Below are 22,041 nucleotides of genomic sequence, written 5' to 3' on the forward strand. Positions count from 1 at the left end.
CTTATTTTCTTCTGAGTCTGGCTTTACTTCCTTGTGCCTCTTCTACATGTTTCTGTTACTGAAACGATCCACCCTGCAATGACACTGAGAGTATCCATATTACAATGTAACTGAGATTATCCACCCTACAATGGCTGGATAGTTATTCCAAGCACTTGATCTCTCACACACACTCTTTGATACATAACATCCTCATGATACAGAGTAACTACTCTTATTTGTCACTTTTTCGTGAGCCACACATTCAGTGGAATATTGTCACTTCTTCCATTGTGTTAAACTCATAAGGAATTCAACAGTTCCATCATATCACCACATAGTCTCTTTCCTTCCAGGCTGTCCATATATATTTTTTGCACGATTGTTCACAGGACATCTGAAGCAGATCTTTCATCATCTTGATAACATTGTCTGTGATGTCTTTCTGTGAAACAGAAGATATACAGCTTATTTGGTGCCATGCCAGTGATCTACTGCTTTCTACTAGAGAGAATGACTCTGCAATGCAATTTTCAGTATGCCATATTTGTACTGTACCTGCCAATTAGGTTACTGGCCAATTTAAAAATGCATCAGCAGTTCCACCTGCAAACAGTCATCTGCTAATGTACAATTCTTGCTCTTTCTCTCGTCATTCTAATTTGCAGATGGAGTTACAGGATGACGGGATCACAATGGGTCTGGAGAACAACCTTTCCAAAGACATCATTTCCATTATAAACAATGTGTTCCAGGCACCCTGGGGTGGCTCTCACACATGCCAGAAAGACGAGAAAGCAGTGGAATGCAACCTATGCCAGTCTAGCATACTCTGCTATCAGCTGGCGTGTGAGCTGTTGGAGCGACTGGCACCAAAAATAGAAATCAGATTAGTGGTAGGTATTTAAAAAACTGTTATTGGGGCCTTTGAGAAGATTTTGGAAGGAGGTTTACAGAGATGGTTATTGATATAGACCAGGGGTCTCCAGCATTTTCTGTTGTCAGAATTACTTCTGATCAGTGAAAATCATTGTGAGCCACTGAAGGCTAAACAACTTACGCATTGTTACCAGGCACCCCCACACCCAGCTTCATTTACATTAATCCTAATGTCCATAGAGACAGATACTATGGTTTGAGCCAAATACTATGACTAAGGGGATTGTAAAAGGACTACCATGTGTGTCAGTGAGAGTGCGTTCTTTTGGGATCTTTGAACATACGTGTGTATGACTGGGACATATTTGTACGGGTGACTGAGAGCCTGTGTCATATGTACTTACAGCACGGAATATACCTATCGCCATATATGGAACCAGTACATGTATAAAACAAACATACAATTATTTTAAACTGGGAGAAATTTAAAGTGCAGAAAAATATTCTGCAAAAAAGTTCATAATGTGGACCATTTTTCTGCATTTTTCATTACTCTCATTTTAACAAAAATTTTGTATTTTTGAGTTATACTTATGGCACAGTGTCTACTGACCACTGGTAGTAAGGGGCTTACTGCTTCTTAATGCAATACTTAAAAATGGGAGAAAATTGAAATGCAGAGTTAACTTGATCATTAAGATCACTTTCCATTTTAATTTTCTGACATTTAAAAACATTCAGAAACATCATTTTGTTCACAGCTCCTATACTGAGTTGACAAATACTTTTATTTAGGAGTTCATTACCTCAGTGGTTCAGTTGTTAACCACTGTGACCCAGTCCCAGCCTGGGTCATAAATCTGACTGAACACTGCTCATTACCAGGCCCTGCTTTCTGATGATAATAATGTAAAATGAACACAGCGTTCCATTAATTTGAAAATGAAGATTTGACCTTGTGCTTATTTAAAATTGAACTCAAGGATGTGAGATAATCTGAAGGTGTCTGTGAGCTACTGGTAGCTCCTATTCAACTAGTCTGAGCCACCTTATATAGATTCTTAGACATGAAGACGTTTTTCAATTGGGTAGCGTGTGATTCAGGAGAAAAATACAATTATGGAACCTGCTTTGGAGGAACATTCTCCAAGAACATATTTCCTCTACTTTTTCTCAAATTAATCATATTCCTACCATGTGAAAAACATCTTGATGAATGCCCTTCATGCTGCAAACATTTCCTGCAGTCCCTTCTTTCAGGATCATCTAGATCCCATGTTTCTGCATTGTAGGTTTCTCACTGAAGTCGTAAACACAGAATATTCCTACGCACACTTAAGGACCTAAGAACACTTCTTTCTTAATATAACCGAATCAATCTCTGGTTGGATGGAGGGACCTCAATGTTAACAGCCTAGATACCTCCTTGAATAGGTAAACAGACTAGCATTTATGATTTTCATTTCCTTGTGTAAAAAACTTCCTTTGGTATCACAATAAAACCACATTGTGGCACCATGCGATAAAACATGTTCTGTTCCGTTATGTTATGCTACGTGTATTTGTAGAGCACTATCACCCGGCCTTCTCATTTATTTCTGTGTATGGGTGGGATGTGTGCAAGTAAGAGTCCAGCATATCGGAGGTTTCTAGGTGATTGGCGGAAGGAGATGCTGCTCCTCAGGTAGATGAGGCCTATGTTGTGTAATGTCTTGAATTTGCGAGTGAGGACTTTAGTGGAGCTCCCTGTTGTGATGTGTGCTTTTTATGAGAGGGTGAGGATGAGTCAGACTACTGAGTTTTGGATGGTTTGTAGTCTTCTGTAGAGCTCCTTGGTGATTCTGATGTAGATGTTTTCCCCTGGTCCACCTCGTTGTTGATGTGAACATGAATGACGTTTTTTCCGGTGGTACTTGAGAGCCATTTGAAAATCTTCCTCAACATCTTCAGGGTGTGGAAGCTGGATATGGTGATGGCATTGACTTGTGTAGTCATTACCAGTTTCTTCTCAGTGATGATCCCGATGTTCTTGGTGTGTGTGCTTGGGTGGGTGTGGGTCCAAAGTCGGCCTTCCATGAGGTGGAGTCCCATGCTGATGTGTTCTTGCCAAAGACCACTAAGTCTATGTTGTTTGTGTTGCACTTCATCCAGTTGGTGACTTCTGTCATGCAGGTGCTGAACTTGTTCCTTATATTGCCTGAGAGGGAGAGAATGAGGAGTGTGTCTGTGACATAGGAGAGGATGTTGATGATGTGTGTACGGATGACATTGGACAGAGAGTTCATGCATATGTTGAAGATGCTTGGGCTGAGGGATGAACCTTGAGGCTCTCCACACATGAGTTTGTGGGCTTTGCTAAAGTTTGGTGGCAGCCTGGCAGCTTCAGTTTTGTCTGTCCAAAAGGAACTTAGGCAGAGAAAAGTGGCTCTTTTGATGTTGATCTAGTGGAGGGGACTGATGAAAATGGTGTCCAGATGTCTAGTAGGATGAGTGCTGCAGTGTCTCGTTTGTCTATGATCATGCAAACGTTGTATGAGAGGTGATGAGTGCTGCATTAGTAGTGAGTTTGGGCCTGAAGCCAGACTGTGCCGTCAAGAAGTTGGTAGTTGGTGAGGTGATCGGTGAGGTGCATGAACAGAGCATGTTTATAACCAAATTTTCCTTCATTTTGTCTTTAAGATTGGTAGAATTTTGAATTTCATTCAACGTTTTAACATCTTTGATGTCTTTGCAGCCTTGACCTTCTCCCAGGCCCATATTGCTGTTGGTCCCATGATTTGCAGAGTTATCTTAAGAGAGGTTCCTTACTCCAGCTGCAGTAAAGTCAGCAACTCCACAACTCCTTAAAAAATACAAACCATATGAACATTGCCTATTTGAGACAAGACCCTACATCAGACCTGGTTATAGTCTCAGCAGTCAGGAAAAGACAAGCTTCTGCACGAGAGACATCAGTATGACCAGAAAAAGAAAAGACTGAATGCTTTGGGAAGAAATGTTTATGGGATTGCAGTTGTGGCTTGTAAACCAACCACAATGTGGTGGATGAAATGCTTGAATTAAGCTCAGCCACTGACAATCACTCTGACACAATTTTTGCCCAATATGCCATTCTATTCAAAGGCCCTGCCTTACGCAAATCAGTAGCGAAATCTGCTCCTCATGGAAACATCTGATTGAAACTGCAAGGCAAGGTCCCCTCCAGAAGGGAGCATAAGCACCCCACAACAGTTTCGGGGCCTTTTCAGCAGGTTGTAGCTTGCGTCCTATGGCACAGTGAGCATAGTGCCTAAATCTAGACACACTTGTTTTACTGAAGCCATTAAGAATAACAAGCTCATAGATGTAATGCTTGAATTAATCCCAGTCACTGGCAGTCGCTCAGGCCACATTCCAGTTCATCATTTTGACCCACCACCATGCAACTCTAGACAAAGAGACATCATATGCAAATTAGGACTGAACTTGCTCTTTATGGGACAGCCTGTCCCAATCTGCCAAGTGAAACTCCTATAGAAGGAACCACAAGCAAACCCTGACTGTTTTAGCACTAAGTGGGGCTTGTCAGTAGGGTGTAGCTAGAGTCCTGTGGCACACTGAGCATGGGACCCATGTCTGGACATACCTTTCATACCAAGGACATCAACTGCAACAAGATCAAGGTAGTGGATGCAATGCTTGAATCCATTTTTGCTGCTGGCAATTGCTTGGGCCACATTATTGTGCCCACCATGCAGCTTTAGATAAAGGCTCACTTTATGCAAATTAGTACAGGCCCTGCTCCTCATAGGAACACTCTGTCCCATTGTACCATTTGAGGCCCACCAGAAGGGACCGCAAGCAAACCCAGACCGGTTTTGCCTTACCTGGGGCTCATCAGTAGGGTATAGCTTGAGTACTATAGCATAGGACTCACATGAATTGGAACTTCCTTGAGAAATATACTTATTTATTTACTATTAACTTTGTTGCTGTTTGCTGAATCTGCACACATTTTGACTCAAGTTGGGCAAATCTAGCTCATATTCTTCATTTCAAGTTCCGTGCAGATTGGTAAAGGCAGCAAAAAGTTATTTAGGGGATTCGATAGTAGCATTTCCTATAGAAATCCAACATGGATATTTGCTGACTGATATGACAAATTTAACTGAATGCAATTACCCCAATGTTGACATTAAGAGGAAACATTTATTCAAACTAGACCCTGTAGGAGGCTGGCCTGGCTTATAGTGTGTACCTTGTGGTACTTACACCTTGTGCCAGGTCCAGTTATCTCTTATTAGTAGAATAAAGGTGTTTCTAGCAGCTTAGGCTGCGCAAAGCATCTTAGGCTGAACTAGGAGACATGCAAAGCTCCTACTATACCACTTATATCATATAGCACCATATCATAAGAAAACACACTACTCAGAGTTACTAAAAATAAAGGTATTTTGTTTTAGTGACAATATGCCAAAGGTCTTACAGAGGATACCCTCACTTAGGAGGTAAGTAATATACACAAATTATATGTACACAAACCCAAAACAGGTAAGTAACAGTAAGAAAAGGAGTGCAAACAATGTAGAATCACAATAGGATGCAATAGGTAGACATAGGCCTAGGGGCAACACAAACCATATACTCCAAAAGTGGAATGCGAATGGACCCCAGGCCTATGGAAAGTGGCAGAGGGTTGCTGGGACTGTAAAAAACAGAAAGGGTGTCCAAAATACCCCACCCCAAGACCCTGAAAAGCAGGAGTAAAGTTACCCTACGACCCCAGAAAGACAGTATAGTTGAGATAGGGGATTCTGCAAGAACTACAAGCACCAGCAAAACACTGAAGACGGATTTCTGGACCTGAGGACCTGTAAAGGAAGGGGACCAAGTCCAAGAGTCACGAAAGTGTCCAGGGGGGGCAGGAGCCCACTAAACCCCAGATAAAGGTGCAAAAGGGCTGCCTCCGTGTGGAAGAAGCCAAAGATTCTGTAACAACGAAAAGGGCTAGGAACTTTTCATTGGATGGAAGATGTCCCACGGCGTGCTGGAGGTTGCAGAAGTGTTTCCAGGCAGAAATACTGTAAACAAGCCTTGCTAGCTGCAAGAATTGTAGTTGAGGTTTTTGGGTGCTGTTGGGGACCAGAAAGGACCAGGATGTCGCCCCTTGGAGGAGGAGACAGAGGGGGCGCTCAGCAACTCAGAGAGCCCCCGCAGGAGCAGGCTGCACCCGCAGAAGTACCAGAACAGGCACTTAGAAGATCTGAGGACAGCGGTTGACTCAGAGTCACAAAGGAGGGTTCCACGACTTTGGAGTCCAACTCAGCAAGTTGGGCAATGCAGGACAGAGTGCTGGGGACCCAGGCTAGGCTGTACACAAAGGAATCCTTGGAAAAGTGCACAGAAGCCGGAGCAGCTGCAAATCACGCAGTACACAGGTTTGCTGCCTGGCGTGGGGAGGCAAGGACTTACCTCCACCAACTTTGGACAGAAGGGCCACTGGACTCTGGGAGACACTTAGACCCAGCTCCTGTGTTCCAGGGACCACGCTCGCCAGGATGAGAGGGGACCCAGAGGACCGGTGATGCAGAGGTTTGGTGCCTGTGTTGGCAGGGGGAAGATTCCGTCGACCCACAGGAGATTTCTTCTTGGCTTCCAGTGCAGGGTGAAGGCGGACAGCCCTCAAAGCATGCACCACCAGGAAACAGTCGAGAAAGCCGGCAGGATGAGGCGCTACAATGTTGCTGGTAATTATCTTGCTACTTTGTTGCGGTTTTGCAGGTGTCTTGGAGTAGTCAGCGGTTGATCCTTGGCAGAAGTCGAAGAGGGAAGTGCAGAGGAACTCTGGTGAGCTCTTGCATTCGTTATCTGAGGAATAGCCCAGAGGAGAGACCCTAAATAGCCAGAAAAGGAGGTTTGGCTATTAAGAAAGGAGGCTTGGCTGCTGAAAGAGGTAAGCACCTATCAGGAGGGGTCTCTGACATCACCTGCTGGCACTGGACACTCAGAGCAGTCCATTCACCTCTGAATCCACGATGGCAGAGGTCTGGGACTCTCTGGAGGAGCTCTGGGCACCTCCCCTGAGAGGTACTGGTCAGGGGAGTGGTCACTCCCCTTTCCTTTGTCCAGTTTCGTGCCAGAGCAGGACTGGGGATCCCTGAACCGGTGTAAACTGGTTTATGCAGAGATGGGCAACTTCTGTGCCCATCAAAGCATTTCCAGAGGCTGGGGGAGGCTACTCCTCCCCAGCCCTTCACACCTATTTCCAAAGGGAGAGGGTGTAACACCCTCTATCAGAGGAAATGCTTTGTTCTGCCTTCCTGGGACTGGGCTGCCTAGACCCCAGGGGGGCAGAAACCTGTCTGAGGGGTTGGCAGCAGCAGCAGCTGCAGTGGAAACCCAGGAAAGGCAGTTTGGCAGTACCCGGGTTCTGTGCTAGAGACCTGGGGATGCATGGAATTGTCCCCCCAATACCAGAATGGTGTTGGGGGGACAATTCCATGATCCTAGACATGTTACATGGCAATGTTCGGAGTTACCATTGTGTTGCTACACATAGGTAGTGACCTATGTGTAGTGCACGTGTGTAATGGTGTCCCTGCACCCACAAAGTCCGGGGAATTTGCCCTGAACAATGTGGGGGCACTTTGGCTAGTGCCAGGATGCCCACACACTAAGTAACTTTGCCCATAACCTTCACCAAGTGAGGGTTAGACATATAGGTGACTTATAAGTTACTTATGTGCAGTGAAAAATGGCTGTGAAATAACGTGGACGTTATTTCACTCAGGCTGCAGTGGCAGTCCTGTGTAAGAATTGTCTGAGCTCCCTATGGGTGGCAAAAGAAATGCTGCAACCCATAGGGATCTCCTAGAACCCCAATACCCTGGGTACCTAGGTACCATATACAAGGGAATTATAAGGGTGTTCCAGTGTGGCAATGAGAATTGGTGAAGATAGTCACTAGCCTGCAGTGACAATTGTGAAAAGCAGAGAGAGCATAAACACTGAGGTTCTGGTTAGCAGAGCCTCATTGATACAGTTAGGCACCACACAGGGAACTCATACAGTGCATACAATATGAGCACAGGATCCCAGTGACACATGGGCAAAAACAAACATACATACAGTGAAAATGGGGGTAACATGCCAGGCAAGATGGTGCTTTCCTACAGACCCCTTTGTAGTTTGGTGTAAACTTGTTGAGGAGTTTTTGAGATATGTGTTACAAAAATGTGTTGGGGGGGGGCTTCAAATAGATAATGTACTGTTTATTTTCACATTTGGAATTGAGAATCATTTGTGTACCACATTCAATTTAAAAAACAAATCTGGTTCGCCTAAGCCACAAATAGTTCCTGAACTGCAAACTGTTGTTTAGATTTGCTTGTTCTCAAATGAAAATTTTGCTCCATGCACCTTTAGATGTTGCCAGCAATTTCCAAAGTTTTTTTAAACACGCATTTGGAATAATATCTTGCCGAAAAGCATGGGCAAGGACCCTCCTAATAGGGTTGTAATATCCTTAATTGGAAAGGAAAATGCTTAAATTGTCAGGCTTGTTTCTCAAACTAATTAGAGCTCTGCTGCCAGCTCACATTGTATAGTCCCCATTTAAACGGAATAATTATATAGAAATATATCGAGGACTGTACACGATGAAGGTTGTTTCCTTCTGTAAGTTTAATTCTTCCTTCAGCTGATTGTAGAACACTCCGGGTGTCCGCAACTGCAGAATTTCCAGGCTCTGCGAGTGGCATCTAGCAACTTGAGTAGGTGATATGCGTGGAGCCTCACTCTCTCCGTGGAACGCCTCTGGTGAGCTCTCAGCACAGATGTGACTTAGAAGGCCAGGGCATTGCCAGTTTCCATTGCTGGCAATACATTTCCTGTAAGTGAGGACAATCATCTGTTGAAAATGACAGCAATATGGTTCTCACAGCTATTTATATAGTGAGTACTTCAATAGCAAGCCTGTCTTCATTGAGCACTTATGTAAAAGTAGCAGGAGCACATGTAATTGCTTCTTTCAACACTTTGCAATGCATTTCTTAAATTGATTATGATCATTTACATCACAAATACCCTTAATAAGACACATTTACATACAATACATAGGCGTTTAGCAGTGGAGACCATATCAGCCTTTTCCAGGTCCAGTAGATCACATTTAATTACTGTAAGTGATTGTGCTCATGCTTATCATTTATATAACAAAACACTCCAACAGCAAGTCTTTAATCAGTTGAATATGTGCTTGCAGAAAGGTGCAGCACACGTCATTGCCTGTTTCACAAAAAATAGAACCTCTAGAAAATTCAGGGGCATATTTACATGGGGCTCTCTGCCTGACGTTGGGTGTTGTAGTCTTGCCAGTGGACACTGGTAGTGGGCTAGACTCCTGTCTTTACTAAGACAGGAGTCATGTTTGACGTCGGAAAATGTCGCTAGGCTGGTTGGTGGCATATTTATTGCTGCTAACCAGCCTAGCATAATTTCTGACCCACTAACGCCTTTTACCCTCTCACCCCACCCCCGCGGCTAGTGTCTTTTCTTTAGATGCTACCCTGTCTTTTGCACCACCGTTCACCATTCCATAAATATGGCACCTGGCTGGCGCTATGGAATGGTGCTAGCAAGCGCTATGGATTTTGCTGAAAAAATACGTTAGCACAGTTTTGTGGCAAAATTCATAAATATAGGCCCTAATGATTGTACAACTAATTCAATGCATTCACATTTTGAATAGACTGTGTGCTTTGCTGTTCTTGAGCATTAAAAATCAGAGAGCAGGTTTAAGTTTGTAAATTGTGTTGGGTATTCTTAATCATCTAACGGATATATTCACATATGAGCATTCCTTTGACGGAGTTATGTTTTTTAGTGTCTCCAAAATAGCTGGGCAGAATGCATCAGCCAAGAAAATGGTACCAAAGCATAGTGCAGTGAGCCTCTTCAGTCTTGTGTACATTTTTTTGTTTGTTAGAGAGAACATTTCTAATTTTTTGGGGGGAAGTTCCATACAAATTACACTTTTTAATCCCTTTATAACAAAAGGGGGGAGGGGGGGGGGTGCAAAACCTGGTGTGTAAAGTTTGGTGCAGACTGGCCAAGGAGAAATAAAGTTACAAATAGGATCCAAAAATATATTTTCTTTGGAAACCACATTTCAAGTAGGGTATGAGTGTTCCTCCTTTTGCTGATGCTGTTGCATTATGCCACGTCGAGTAATTGAGGTTTTGTTTGGGTAAAAATCATATCACAGGAGTAGAGGAACAGTGCAAATGAAGAGAACTGCTTTTTCACACCACCTGCGATTCTGTGCTTTTCCTAGAGTGACACGCAATCAGGCATGATGCATTTTGACATAAAAAGTAGTGCTGGTCCAGCATTTTTATGTAATCTCAGCTGATGAAATTATACAAATTATACAAATTTCACCAAGGCCTATTCCTGACATTATCTGAATTTCCTTCTCATTGCTAACATACAACAAGAGGAATGGGCTTTTTATGATCTTAATGAAAAATCCCATAATTGAGAACTAGCGTTACAAGTAAACTGCTTTCCTTTTTGCTGCATGGGATTTTCATAGATATCTAAAAGCACTGAATAGAGTATGAAGGCCCACTTCAGCAAAGACTTATAGGAAAAGCCCCAGAAAACTAACACCAAGCTATTAGGAATTAACCACTAACATCATTCAAGTAGGCCTGACCCTCTTGGCTTACCGGTCCAATTGAAAAGGTCCTTCTTCTGCCCACCTCCGTAACCCCAAAATGTCACACCTCTTCCCTTACTAGCAATTCTGTTTTATCCACTGTTCTCCATTCCATTTATGAGTTATATATACATTAACTGTGCTGCTTGTTTGACTAATTGTAGACTGCGTGCCACCTGAACTTTCTCTGAGAAAAGCCTTTCTGTCTGTCCCAGGATATCAAGAATGAAGCACTGATTAATAACAGAAACCAGTTTACCTTTCGGGGTGGGGGGAGGGTTAAATTATTTGGATCAAGTTGGAGCTGAATCCAAGATCACATCACCATTGTAGCCATTTTCTTCCATATCTTAACGTTCCGATTCCTTACCACAATGGTGACAATTTGACTTGCTTTTCATTTGCTGTTTCTATGGTACTCCAATATTGGTATTGTGATAGTTTGTTTTGCAACCTTGGCTATGAACTACTGGGTCTACAATAAGAACTATGGGCCACATATACAAACCGTTTTGCATGGCGCAAACTGCTAAATTCGCAGTTTGCGCCACGCAAAACGTCCATCGCAATGCACATTCCCATTTTGCGAGTCGGTTCCGACTCGCAAAATGGGAATGCGACTCGCAAATAGGAAGGGGTGTTCCCTTCCTATTTGTGACTCGCACCGCGATGCAGAATTGCTTTTCGCGTTCGCAAAGCAATTCGCAGTTAGCACCCACGTGAAGTGGGTGCTAACTCATTCGCAAAAGGGAAGTGGTCCCCGTGGAACCCCTTCCCCTTTGTGAATGTCGCAAAAAAAATTTTTCAGAGCAGGCAGTGGTCCAATGGACCACTGCCTACTCTGAAAAAACGAAACCAAATGGTTTCATTTTTATTTTGTATTGCAACTCGTTTTCCTTTAAGGAAAACGGGCTGCAACACAAAAAAAAAAAACTGCTTTATTGAAAAAGCAGTCACAGACATGGAGGTCTGCTGTCTCCAGCAGGCCACAAACCCTGTGAGTGCATGGAAACGCAAGGGGGTCGCAGATTGCGACCCACCTCCTTAATATTAATGAGGTGGGTCTTTGCGATTCGCAGAAGGTGTCTGAGACACCATTCTGCATATGCTTTTGCAAAAGCATATCTTGCTACATCTGGCCCTATGTGTTCTACTTCGAAAAAAAGCAACATACACTGCCCATAAAAACATACTCTCTGCTTTTCTTTCAGCCAGGCACTGCTCTCAAAGGTGCCTATGCCGTTACAGTAAATGCACGTTTACATCACATCCACTGTGAAGGACTATTTACATTATGCACCAACGACATCAGAAAATACCATGTAAAAGTGCAATATCAAAACTCAAACAGACATGCATTACTTCTTCCCAACAACCAAATGCAAAGTTTGCAAGTTTGCATTTCAGCACCACTGACGTCTTGTATACGTGATAGAGGTTACAAGACATCTAAACCTAAAAATCATACAGTAAATACAAGCCTGAAACTAACAAGGCATAGCCTTTATTCCTTCCCACTGCTGTCTCGTTCTCTCACCTTATGCTAATGCCAGTTTTGTGCATCATTCGATCTTCCAGGAAGTGCATCCATTGGAATGCATGAGGGACTATTCCACATCTGAAACGTACACGGAAACTTCACACTGTTCTGTCACATTTGTTGTTGTATCTTCTATAAGCATTCTGTACAGGCAACAATCATTTTGCTTTTTCTTAGTATTGGCAAAGCCAATAGAGCAGGATTTAATGTGATAAACAGAATTTGCGAATGCAATACATGTAAGCACCTGTGTTTACATGTGTTGGCACATTAAGGTGATATCTATTGGCTTTGCCAATGCTTGTTGACTTTCCCTACTTATTCCTACTCTTCCCATAACAACACACTCCACCCACACTTGCTAGTATGACCTTTTAATCATCTGTGAGATATGTTCCTTTCTTATTTTCAGTCCACTAAACCATCATTCTCATTGTTTCCTTTTGTATTAATGTCCCTCGCTTTGGATTTGTAACCCTGTGTTTGCTAATCTTCTACAGTTGATCGATACATCGCAACAGCCACGCATGACTGTCAGCCTGGATTTGACCTGAAAGAGCAATCTGGAAACAGAAAGCCCTAAAACAGTGGTTCCCAACCTGTATTCCGGGGACCCCTGTGGGTCTGCGAGGCCTCGTCAGGGGTCCGCGAATGCTTAGAAAATTAAATAATATTAACAGATCATGTCCCCATCTTTCAGTAATGACTCAGTGGAGGGGTCCCCAGATTCCAATAATAAATCCGTGGGGGTCCCTGGGTTCCAGTGAGGATAAAGTGAGGGTCCACAGAAGCCAAAAGGCTCTAAAACATGATGTTTAATTAGATCATTTCGTGCAGCATGAGATGATAGTGTGTTACAGAAGTGACCTAAGATGCACTGATTTGGAAGTTGATCATATTTCCATGGCTGTTCTTCCTGAATTTATTTAATGAGAATTGCAGTTCTGAGGAAAATATTGCAACACTGAAAACCCAAAACAATTCTCCTGGTTTTGGAAACTCTCAAATTGCTCATTTTGAATCCCTGCATAGAAATTCGAAAGTTCAAAATGCATATTTCAACTCTTTTTTAACCCACATGCATGTATTGAATATTTATTTTAATCTTACCCCTTCAGGAGCCCACTGATAGCCTTGAGGAAGGGCTTCTATTTACCAGACCTGAGTTTACCATAGGAGCCGAAGGTGAAGAGGAGGAGAATTCAACAGCAAAACATGGAGAAAACCCAGGGAACCACTCTGCTGTGCCAGAAAACACTGGTATGTGCTGTTTCTGAAAACAAGAAACAGGGAAGACCTGGACAAACTTATTTTCTCCTTATAGGTTGTAACAACGACTAAGCGTTTGTAACAATAGAATGCATTTATAGCAATAGAATGTTATAAATGTGCTGCATCTCAAATACTTTGTAGGTTTAAATACTATTTAAATAAGTACTAGAAAAATAAGTTTAATTCAATTCCAATTTTAAGGGCTGAATTAGAGTGTGGACAATGGTTTTTACTCCATAAGGGGGAATGGAGTAAAATAATTTGTCGTCTCAAGAGAGCATCTGTCCTCCTCATTTAGAGTTGTCCGTTGGGCCTGCAGATATCTCTAGTCATTGGTAGAAACAACAGCTTTTGGCAACGTGTTAATAGGTAGGCGGACAGTACTGTCAAATTGATGGATGTTGGCTAATCCTTTATCATGTTTTTGTTTTTTCAAAAACTATTTCCCAATGTTGGAGGAGTTTGTTTCTGAAAAACTAAAAACTAATGTCCCTTACATCATGGGAGTTTTCTCCGATATTGTGCAGGTCGTTTAAATGTTCTCACTGTACCAGTGGGCGGCTGGTAATTTGAGCAAGTGATGGTCGGATGGGCCATTCACTCACATACATACTGAAACACCCATCTACATACACACTAACTCACTCACACGCATACATGGTCACTCAAATACACCCACCATTCATAAGCACATATACACGCATGCACCCATTCACAGCATGCACTAATGAACATACATTCATACATACTTGCATGGATGAATGCCCCAAACGAGCTGCAGTGGTGACCTCAGTGGTGGAAGGGAAGCCTCTTAAGATCCAGGAGGGGTGGGACTACTGCCTCATCTCATTGGCTGACCATAGGTGAGCCAATGAGAGGCTGACCCTGTGTCAGCCAATGGGAGGAGACAGAAGTCCCTTGCCCATCACAGAGCGGGATGGGGTCAGGGAGAGTGCCGACCCAACCCAACTCTGTGATGAGGCGTCTCTGATGGACACAGCCCAGGGTACTTCAGGCATAAAACTGAAGCACCCTGTTCCAAGTCTGTCACAATGGAGAGCCTTGAAGTGCTTTTCCAGTCTATAAAGGTCACGGCCATAGGGCTGTGAAATCTCAGTCTAGCAAAGTTTAGCTCAGGCAGCAAGGTGCCTGCACAATTAGGCCCATATTTCAGAAAAAGTGGTGGGTTATCTATGATGTGCCACTTTTCTTGCACTCCTCAATCGGCACATAACGACACCATGGTTGTGCTGTATTTATAATATAGTGCACCATGGTGGTTGTTAGCACAATAGCATCAAAATCTTTGATGCTATTGTGGCGCTTTGCCACACTAGTGTCAAAAATGTTGACACTAGTGCAGCCAAGTGCAGGGAGGCCCATAGGTTACTAAGGGTGCGTCATTTTAACACCTGCTCTGAGCAGGCAGGAAAAATAGCACAAAAAATGGCACAGTGAAATCTTTTAACTTTCACTGCGCTATTTTTGCAGGCCTCCAAGTGCCAGAACGCCCCCCTTGCATACATTATACATGGTGCAGGCATAATGTGGCGCAAGTGGTTACAAAGTGGCACAATGCATGCATTGCGCCACTTTGTAAATATGACACAGCAGAAAAGTCACTTTAGTGCTGCCCTAGCATAAAAACACAACTCAATGGCTGTGCTAAGGTGGCGCTACGGCTCCTAAATATGTTTTTTTGAGCATATATAGTGCCTGGCTGCCTGACCTGAACATGAAGAGTGTCTTATAAGCTGACTTCTGCTTAGCCTGACAGACACTCTTCGTGTTTCTAAAAAGGTGGTAAGGTGGGGTCCCTCCACCCTCAAGGATAGGTCACTCCTGCACTGTACCTTATTTCCAGGTTTTACCCAGCAGTAATGGACTGTGAAAATTGTCTTTTCGACTGGCCACTCTAAATTGGGCTAGTGGTCCAATTGCCAAAGCACTGACGACCAGACGGAGTACTTTGTTGTGCAGATACCGAAGATCCGTCCACCTGTAAATCAGGTGGGTGGACCAAGGGTTTGGCAGAGACAGTCTGGCAGATAGTCTAAAATCATTTTCATGCCAACAATCATTTAAAATCTGTTTCTTTCTGGCCGAGATGCAGGTCTTCAAGCCACACAATAATGAGCCTTGTCAAGGACAGCAGCGCAGACTTGTATAGGGGAAATATATCTGCAAGCTTCATGAAGACACTCATGGCAGATGCAGCATGTGTGTTCACAAACAAAACATCATATATTATAAACAGGTAGATAGAGAGGTATATAGACAGATGGACAGGTCGATAGATAGGCAAATAAGTAGCTAGACAGACAGAGAGGAGAATAGGTAGGTAGACAGTTGGCAGATAGACAACAGACAGGTGGTTAAACAGACAGGCAGATAGATAGGTATATATATATATTGACAGGAAGATTAGATAGATAGATAAAGCACTGCTTCGCTTAATGATATGAATCAAGAGTCTTTTTACGCACAACATACAAGAGCACTAAAAGCAAATTAGAAAGACATTTGAGTAGGACACCCAGACTAAATTAGTTTATAAGTATGACTGTAGTCCTCAAAGTATATACTAGCATAACAGAGCAGTGCGGTTATGAATGCAGTTCACTGTGTGAATGCTACGAAGAGGATAAGTTCATAAAGACGGTTTCAAATGGACACAATGTGGTATGCTATGAAATAGCAGCAGTCAGATAAAACTGCCTGCTCTTATGTAGAGACAGACTTTTCTGTGGGTCTCTCCATTCTACACCCTCACTTTATAGGCAAATGAGTGCTGGTACATTTTGTAAACCATGTCCCACTTCCCGTTTTTTCACACTGTTAAAAACCTAGACATGAAAGAAAATTAGAAACGGCTCTTAGGGTGCCCATTTGATTTCTTCTATGTCGAATCTCCTGACCTGCCCTATCATAGGACACCGGAGCCTGGCAGTGTTGAGAAAAGAGAAGTCCTTCTGGCCAAATTGCTGCAGCAGCCATTCATTTAGTCAGGTCTAACCAGGTTATTCAATGTAGCCAGCAACTTGGAAATAGGACTGAGGAACAAGAGCAAGGTGGCTGGATGTTATATTTATGTCAGTAGACTGTGTAATACACCCCGCACATTCATAAACAAGCCTATATCCAAGAAAGTATAATCATACTTGAGTGCAGAGAAATGGATAGTGTTATATTAATTAGATTGGGAAGATTCACGCCACGTTAGCAGTTTTACATATACCTAGAGGAATTGTTATTCCATGCTGGAGGATGCCTGCGGCCTGTTCTAAGAGGGTGATGCACGCTTTCCCAATAAGTAGGGCTAATAACCTTCTAAAAAACTGAAACAAAACTATTTCTCTTAGCTGTGTTTACGTATAGAGATCGTTCTCTGGCTAATTAATGAATCATTCACCAATGCAGAATGACCATATAAAGAACGGGCTTTATGTGTCATAAAGCTGTGTTTTTGTTCATTATGTTATTTTGTTTTCTGAGGTCTTTTTTATTGTCAAGTTGGCAATAGAAGATAAAAGTAGAGAACATGACATTGGAAACTTAGGAACACATGAAAGATACAACAAGTCACAATGACTTGCCATCATGGACTGTTTCCCACTTAGGTTTTTAGTGTGCAAGGGATGACTTTGCCTTCAGGGCTACTGTCTGTGACTATAAGTAAACACCTTAGTTATTGATGTTTAGCTATTTGAACAAGACACGTGACACAAAACATTGTGTAAATTTACTTACCATTGAAAAAGCCTACGTGTGCAGGCAAACCTGATAAATAATACCTCCATCTACGGACCTCCACATTGTGTATCTTCCTAATTTATGATATTTTGTTGCCCAGTTACACAGCTACGTTGACATCTGTACCTGAGATATTGACTTTCATTCTCATTATCGTTTTGGCAGCAGTAAAGAATGACACTGAAAGAAAGTTTTGTTACCAGCAGCTACCGGTCACATTGAAGCTGATCTATACAATTTTACAGGTAGACTTTTGTTTCCAGTTATGTTTTTATCTGTATCAACACATGTGTAGATTGCATGATAACGCATTAACATGTACTACTACCCTTGTAGGAAATGGCTAGGTTTGAGGAGCCAGATATTCTCTTCAATATGCTGAACTGCCTGAAGATTCTTTGCCTTCATGGAGAGTGCCTCTATATGGCCAAGAAGGACCACCCTCAATTTCTCGCCTATATCCAAGACCATTTGCTGATTGCCAGGTACAGATCTCAGTCTTCTATTGAAGTCACACATTGATAATAGTGGAGCAAGTAATTGTAAAATGACCAGGCATCCAGTACAAGACAACTACACATGTCCTCAATACAGGCAACACTAGAAACATTGGTTCTACATTGGTCCCAGTTATCATATAAAAACACCTGATTGGGCTCTGTTCATGGGAACCTGAGAAGGCATTAGGGTGTCCCTTTTTATGTTAAAGACTTAAGCCAAAGTGGCACAGTGCGGTGCTGTGCCAAAACAGCAGCACTGCGCTGCACCACTTTTGAAATGCAGGGATGTGCTGTATTTACAGCCCTGCGGTTCCACCTGTGCTATAAAAAGCTGCCTGTGCCAGCACACGCTTCCTTGCACCATAGTGCAAGGATGTCTTCTTTAAGGGGATAGATTGTTTATGTGCAGTAAGGTGTACCTCCCTGAACATAAACAATCTATTATGGTGATTAGCACTTCTATATGTGATGCATAGAAGTACCAAGGCATCAGTTTGGAATGATTGTTTATGTGCAGGAAGGATCATACACAGTAAAAGCAAAAAACGAGGAGGAATAAAATCATTCCATTTTTGGCGCTGCCTCAGGTTTACAACAGTTCGTAAATCTGAGGCAGTTTCAAAAGCAATGGGTATTGAGGTGTAACACCCACTGCAACACCCATTGCACGTCCCTCTGACACAGAAAACTGTGTCAGAGGATGCCATATTTACAGGAAGGCATAACGCCACAAAAAGTGGCATTACACCTCCTTGTAAATATGGAGCAATGGTTGGCTCTGTGGGCGTGTGTAGCCTTATATTTCTTTTGATAATTTATGTTTAAGGTGACAGGTATAGGGTAACCATCAATTACCCTTAGAGGTTGACACAGATCTTTGGAATCAGATAGGAGTGAGATGGTTAACAACAATGAAATCAACTCAATAAACATCACCTTTCATATTGAAGTCAGTAACATATACACACACCATGACCCCTGTGGCCATGAAGCACCCCAATTCAGTAAAGTTCAAACATTCAGTGCCCTTTAGATTAACCCCTTCGCTGCCAGGCCTTTCCCCCTCAGATGCCAGGCTTTTTTTGACTATTTGGGGCAGTTCGCGCTTAGGCCCTCATAACTTTTTGTCTGCATAAGCTACCCACGCCAAATTTGCGTCCTTTTTTTCCAACGTCCTAGTGATTTCCGATGTACCCATAGAGTGTGTGTTCCCCTGAAGGGGACCAAGAAATTAGCCAAAATACAGCAAAAATGTTTTGTTTTGTTAAACAATTGGGGAAAAAGGGCTGCAAAAGAAGGCTGATGGTTTTTTCCCTTAAAAAGACATCAACAAAGGGTTTGTGGCTCTAGAATCACCAACTTCCCAGCTTTCAGGAACAGGCAGACTTGAATCAGAAAACCCAATTTTTTAACACAATTTTGGCATTTTACTGGGACACACTCCATTTCTACTATTTTTGGTGCTTTCAGCCTCCTTCCACTTACTGATAGAAATGGGTGTGAATCCAATGCTGGATCCCAGAAACATAAACATTTCTGAAAAGTAGACAAAATTCTAAATTCAGCAAGAGATCATTTGTGTAGATCCTACAAGGTTTTCCTTAACAAGGTTTTAACAAGGTTAACAAGGTTTTCCTTAACAGCTGAAATAAAAAATATTAAAATTGAGGTGAAAAAAACAGCAATTTTTCTCAATGTTTTACTCTGTAACTTTTTCCTACGATGCCAGATTTTTTAAAACAATATACCGTTATGTCTGCTGGACTCTTCTGGTTGCGAGGATATATAGGGCTTGTAGTTTCATCAAGAACCCTAGGTACCCAGAGCCAATAAATGAGCTGCACCTTGCAATGGGTTTTCATTCTATACCGGGTATACAGCAATTCATTTGGTGAAATATAAAGACTGAAAAATAGGTATCAAGGAAACCTTTGTATTTCCAAAATGGGCACAATAGAAGGTGTTGAGAAGCAGTGGTCATTTGCACATCTCTGAATTCCGGGGTGCCCATACGAGCATGTGAATTACAGGGCATTTCTCAAATAGACGTCTTTTTTACACACTGTCTTACATTTGGAAGGAAAATATGTAGGGAAAGACAAGGGGCAATGACACTTGTTTTTCTATTCTGTGTTCCCACAAGTCTCACAATAAAAATGGTACCTCGCTTGCATGGGGAGGCCTAATGCTCACAACATGAAACGCAGCATGGACACATCACATTTTTACATTGAAATCTGATGTGTTTTTTGCAAAGTGCCTAGCTGTAGATTTTGGCCTCTAGCTCAGCCGGGAGCTAGGTAAACCTACCAAAACTGCACACTTTTGAAAACTAGACACGTAGGGGAATATAAGATGGGGTGACTTGTGGGGCTCTCACCAGGTTATGTTACCCAGAATTCTCTGCAAACCTCAAAATTTGGCCAAAAAAGCACTTTTTCCTCTCATTTAATTCACAGAAAGTTCTGGAATCTGAGAGGAGCTACACATTTCCTTCCACCCAGCATTCCCCTAAGTCTCCCGATAAAAATGTACCTTACTTGTATGGGTAGGCCTAGCGCCCGCGACAGGAAATGTCCCAAAACGCAACGTGGGCACCTCACATTTTCCCAAAGAAAACAGAGCTGTTTTTTCCAAAGTGCCTAGCTGTGGATTTTGGCCCCTAGGTCAGCTGGCACCTAGGGAAACCTTCCAAACCTGCACATTTTTGATAACTAGACACCTAGGGGAATCCAATATGGGGTGACTTGTGGGGCTATCACCAGGTTATGTTACCCAGAATCCTTTGCAAACATCAAAATTTGGCCAAAAAAACCACTTTTTCCTCTCATTTCGGTGACAAAAAGTTCTGGAATCTGAGAGGAGACACAAAAGTCTCCCGCTAAAAATGGTACCTCACTTGTGTGGGTAGGCCTAGCGCCCGCGACAGGAAATGCCCCAAAACACAACGTGGACACATCACATTTTCACAAAGAAAACAGAGCTGTTTTTTGCAAAGTGCCTAGCTGTGGATTTTGGCCTCTAGCTCAGCTGGCACCTAGGGAAACCTACCAAACCTGCACATTTTTGAAAACTAGACACCTAGGGGAATCCAAGATGGAGTGACTTGGGGGGCGCTCACCAGGTTCTGTTACCCAGAATCCTTTGAAACCTCAAAATTTGGCCCAAAAAATACTTTTTCCTCTCATTTTGGCGACAGAAAGTTCTGGAATCTGAGAGGACCCACAACATTCCTTCCACCCAGTATTCCCCCAAGTCTCCCGATAAAAATGGTACCTTACTTGTGTGGGTAGGCCTAGCGCCGGCGACAGGAAATGCTCCAAAACACGACGTGGACACATCACATTTTCCCAAAGAAAACAGAGCTGTTTTTTGCAAAGTGCCTAGCTGTGGATTTTGGCCTCCAGCTCAGCCGGCACCTAGGGAAACCTACCAAACCTGTGCATTTTTTAAAACTAGACACCTAGGGGAATCCAAGATGGGGTGACTTGTGGGGCTCTCACTAGGTTATGTTACCCAGAATCCTTTGCAAACATCAAAATTAGGCCAAAAAAACACCTTTTCCACACATTTCGGTGACAGAAAGTTCTGGAATCTGAGAGGAGCCACAAATTTCCTTCCGCCCAGCATTCCCCCAAGTCTCCCGATAAAAATGGTACCTCACATGTGTGGGTAGGCCTAGTGCCCGCAAAAGGAAATGTCCCAAAACTGGGACACATCAAAATTATCAAATGCAAAACTACCTGTTTTTGCAGGGGGCATCTGTGTTTTTGGTACTGGGCTCAGCAGCCATCTAGGGAAACTTACCAAACCCAGTCATTTCTGAAAACTAGACACCCAAGGGAGTCCAGGGAGGTGTGACTTGCGTGGATCACCCAATGTATTCTTACCCAGAATCCTCAGCAAACGTCAAATTTAGCTAAAAAATCAAAGTTTTGCCATATTTCTGTGTGGGATCACCGCAACAGGACACATTTCCTACCACCCAACGACCCTCTCAGTCTCCCAGTAAAAATGATACCTCACTTGTGTAGGTGGGCCAAGTGCCTGTGACAGGGAAGAGCCAAAAACATGTAGAAATTGAGGGACAACCAAAGCGGGTCCAAAAGGGCAATTTGAAAAAAACTTTTTTAGGCTGACAAGTGCAACAGAATTTGTACCGGTATAAATGAGACATTGCTGGGTGGTAGGAATTTTGTGGGTTCATGCAGATTCTGAAAGGTTCCATAACAAAAATATTGGAAAAATGTGTGATTTCCAGCAAAGTTGAAGGTTTGCAGGGAATTGTGGGTAAGAAAATAGTGCGGGTGCATGTGAAGCACACCACCCTGGAATCACCCAGATGTTTAGTTTTCAGATGTGTTTAGGTCTTGTGGATTTTTCTACATGGCAGCGTCCCAAAGTCCAAAAGGTGCAGC

The 22,041-nt window shown here is 42.8% G+C and overlaps 1 protein-coding gene across 1 annotated transcript in view; it reads left to right on the forward strand.

The window, feature by feature from the left end:
• The window catches only part of UNC79 (unc-79 homolog, NALCN channel complex subunit), a 770,017-nt gene that overhangs the window by 235,339 nt on the left and 512,637 nt on the right, over positions 1 to 22,041 (forward strand). Inside the window, exons 19-22 of the mRNA XM_069208227.1 lie at positions 648 to 875; positions 13,217 to 13,358; positions 17,289 to 17,368; positions 17,460 to 17,608. Coding sequence (XP_069064328.1) covers positions 648 to 875; positions 13,217 to 13,358; positions 17,289 to 17,368; positions 17,460 to 17,608 — 599 coding nt within the window. The remainder of the gene's footprint in view (positions 1 to 647; positions 876 to 13,216; positions 13,359 to 17,288; positions 17,369 to 17,459; positions 17,609 to 22,041) is intronic.

This window comes from Pleurodeles waltl, chromosome 9 (genome assembly GCF_031143425.1).
Source record: "Pleurodeles waltl isolate 20211129_DDA chromosome 9, aPleWal1.hap1.20221129, whole genome shotgun sequence".
Lineage (NCBI taxonomy): Eukaryota > Metazoa > Chordata > Amphibia > Caudata > Salamandridae > Pleurodeles > Pleurodeles waltl.